The sequence below is a fragment of the Epinephelus moara genome, chromosome 3 (genome assembly GCF_006386435.1).
Source record: "Epinephelus moara isolate mb chromosome 3, YSFRI_EMoa_1.0, whole genome shotgun sequence".
Classification (NCBI taxonomy): Eukaryota; Metazoa; Chordata; class Actinopteri; order Perciformes; family Serranidae; genus Epinephelus; species Epinephelus moara.
Window position 1 is genome coordinate 86,016 of NC_065508.1, and position 3,277 is coordinate 89,292.

The following is a 3,277-nucleotide window of genomic DNA, read 5'->3' on the forward strand; positions in this document are numbered from 1 at the left end:
AAGGATCTTTGACATAAAGGGAAGATTAGATATTGGTCTATAGTTGGCTAACACCTCTGGATCCAGGGTGGGCTTTTTTAGTAGAGGTTTTAAACAAGACTAAACTATATCTAAACAGCACTAAACTTTATTCAAACAGCACTAAACTTTATTCAAACAAGACAAAACCATATCCAAACAGGACTAAACTTTATTTAAACAGCACTAAACTTCATTTAAACAAGACTAAACTATATCTAAACAGGACTAAACTTTATTCAAACAGCACTAAACTTTATTCAAACAAGACTAAACTATATCTACACAGGACTAAACTTGATTTAAACAGCACTAAACTTCATTTAAACAAGACTAAACTATATCTAAACAGAACTAAACTTTATTTAAACAGCACTAAACTTTATTTAAACAAGACTAAACTATATCTAAACAGGACTAAACTATATCTAAACAGGACTAAACTTTATTTAAACAGCACTAAACTTCATTCAAACAGCACTAAATTTTATTTAAACAAGACTAAACTATATCTAAACAGGACTAAACTTTATTCAAACAGCACTACACTTTATTTAAACAAGACTAAACTATATCTAAACAGGACTAAACTTTATTTAAACAGCACTAAACTTTATTTAAACAAGACTAAACTATATCTAAACAGGTCTAATCTTCATTTAGACAGAACTAAACTTCATTTAAACAGACTAATCTTTATTTAAACAGCACTTAACTTCATTTAAACAGGACTACACTTTATTTAAACAGGACTTATAAGCATAGCAATAAAACTTTATGAAGATAAAACTGATGAACGATAACAAATATTAAAATAGTTTATAATGTGTATCAGAGGAGACAAAATTATTAACACATCAGTAAAATTAGATTAATGCAACGGTCAGACTGAAGAGGAAAACACATTTGTAGGAAGTTAAAACAACAAGTGAGTTCAGATAAGTCTGTGACATCAGAGATTATAAAGTATGTGATGTCATCAGGAACTTCCTGCTGACATCACAAACACAGACTGAAATGTGAACACTGCAGCTAATGCTTGATTCCATATATTTAATATCATTTCTATTATTATTATTATTGTTGTTGTTAATTTGTTCATGTGTTGCTGTATTCTTATTCTTCACCTGTGGGATGGGCGGATGGATGGATGGATGGATGGATGGATGGATGATGGATGGATGGATGGATGGATGATGGATGGATGGATGGATGGATGGATGGATGGATGGATGGATGGATGATGGATGGCTGGATGGATGGATGGGCGGATGGATGGATGGACGGATGGATGGATGGATGATGGATGGATGGATGGATGGATGGATGGATGGATGATGGATGGCTGGATGGATGGATGGATGGATGGATGGATGGATGGATGGATGGATGGATGGATAGATGGATGGATGGATGGATGGATGGATGGATGGATGGATGGATAGATGGATGGATGGATGCATGATGGATGGCTGGATGGCTGGATGATGGATGGATGGATGATGGATGGCTGGATGGATGGATGATGGATGGATGGATGGATGGATGGATGGATGGATGGATGGATGGATGCATGATGGATGGCTGGATGGCTGGATGATGGATGGATGGATGGATGGATGGATGATGGCTGGATGGATGGATGGATGATGGCTGGATGGATGGATGGATGGATGGATGATGGATGGATGGATGGATGGATGGATGGATGATGGATGGATGGATGGATGGAAAGATCAAAATATTTTTATTTTGTAAATCAGTTGTTGTGGTTTATTTTGTTTAATATGAGCTGAAGTTGGACAGATTTCTGGGAGATGAAGCGTTTGAAGATAAGACAGGAAGTGACATCACGATGAGCAGAAATACAGCTGCAGGCAGTGGAGGAGCGTTTCAGAGTTCAGAGGGTTAATGATTGTGTCAATCTGTGACTCACCAGCAGTCACAAACTCCACAGTTTCACAATGTCTTCATCCTGCTGTGGCCTGGTTTCCCAGCATGCCTCAGGAGGAAGGGTTTCAGCCGCAGACATGTTTGTCCTCACCGCTGAAGACATGTTTGTCCTCACTGCTGACGACATGTTTGTCCTCACTGCTGACGACATGTTGGTCCTCACTGCTGTTTGTCTTCAACATGTTCACAGAGCTGTAAATGTAAACATGTTGAGTCATGACGAAGCCGTGAAGGAACACAGAGCGAATGTGTGGCGTTGTTATCAAAAGGACCTGCAGGACATCTGAGTCAATGCTCAACGTAAGACACAGAGACAGACAGAGAGAGACAGATGGAGACAGACACAGAGACAAACACAGATACATTGACAGAGACAGAGACAGAGACAGAGACACACACACACACAGACAAACACAGAGACAGACACAGACACAGACAGACAGAGACAGAGACAGAGAAAGACAGAGACAGACAGAGACAGAGAGACAGACACAGAGAGAGATGTGGCTCTCTGTCCGTACTCTGTTTTCATCTCAACAGTATCCGTGCACTTGTTCTGAAGCTAACGGACACGATGCTGCAGAGTCCCCACAGATCATGGAGGCCGAGAGGTTAAAGTCAGATCTGATCTCAAGAGACGACGAAGGGATTTTAAAACTGGTGAAACAGAACCAATCAGTGAAGTAGTGAAAAGAAAACTTGTTGTGATGTATTTAATGACCTCACACATCACTGCCGTCGACAACGCTGCCTCTGTTTAAAGGCCCTGACACACCACGTCAACACTGAGCCGTCGGGCGATGTTGTGCTGTCACTGAGCATTGCCTTAGTTCCCCCTCGTCAGCCCGTCAGTTTGTTTCTATTGGCTGATTCTGCCTGTTGAACGGACGTTTGAGACGTCAGTGAATGATCTCCCTCTGACTGTCAGCTGAGCTCAGGTGAGGAGCAGACAAACAGGAAGTGAGTTCAGTAAAGGAGGAGCTAAAGTCCAGAGCGAGTGAGATCAAAACGAACTTGTTCCATAAGGTCAGATTAGATAGATAGATAGATAGATAGATAGATAGATAGATAGATAGATAGATAGATAGATGTTAGGCTAACTGAATGGTGTTCCTTGGCAACTCTCTGCTAGATAATGAGATACTAACAAGCTAATACTAGCTGAGCTAAGTTTGGCAACTATTAGATCAATATTATATGCCAGAGAACATGAAATTCCACTTCACATGCTCCATCAGCAATCATAGATGTCATGTAGTGATGGCACAGTTCAAATTAATGTTTGTAGTAAGATGACATGATAGAA

General features: G+C 40.0%; 1 protein-coding gene across 1 annotated transcript in view; it reads left to right on the top strand.

The window, feature by feature from the left end:
- Positions 1 to 2,048: 2,048 nt before the first annotated feature.
- LOC126388043 (uncharacterized) overlaps positions 2,049 to 3,277 on the top strand; it is an 8,612-nt gene continuing 7,383 nt past the window's right edge. The window contains exons 1-2 of the mRNA XM_050040933.1: positions 2,049 to 2,138; positions 2,512 to 2,588. Of these exons, the coding sequence (XP_049896890.1) occupies positions 2,049 to 2,138; positions 2,512 to 2,588 (167 nt within the window). The remainder of the gene's footprint in view (positions 2,139 to 2,511; positions 2,589 to 3,277) is intronic.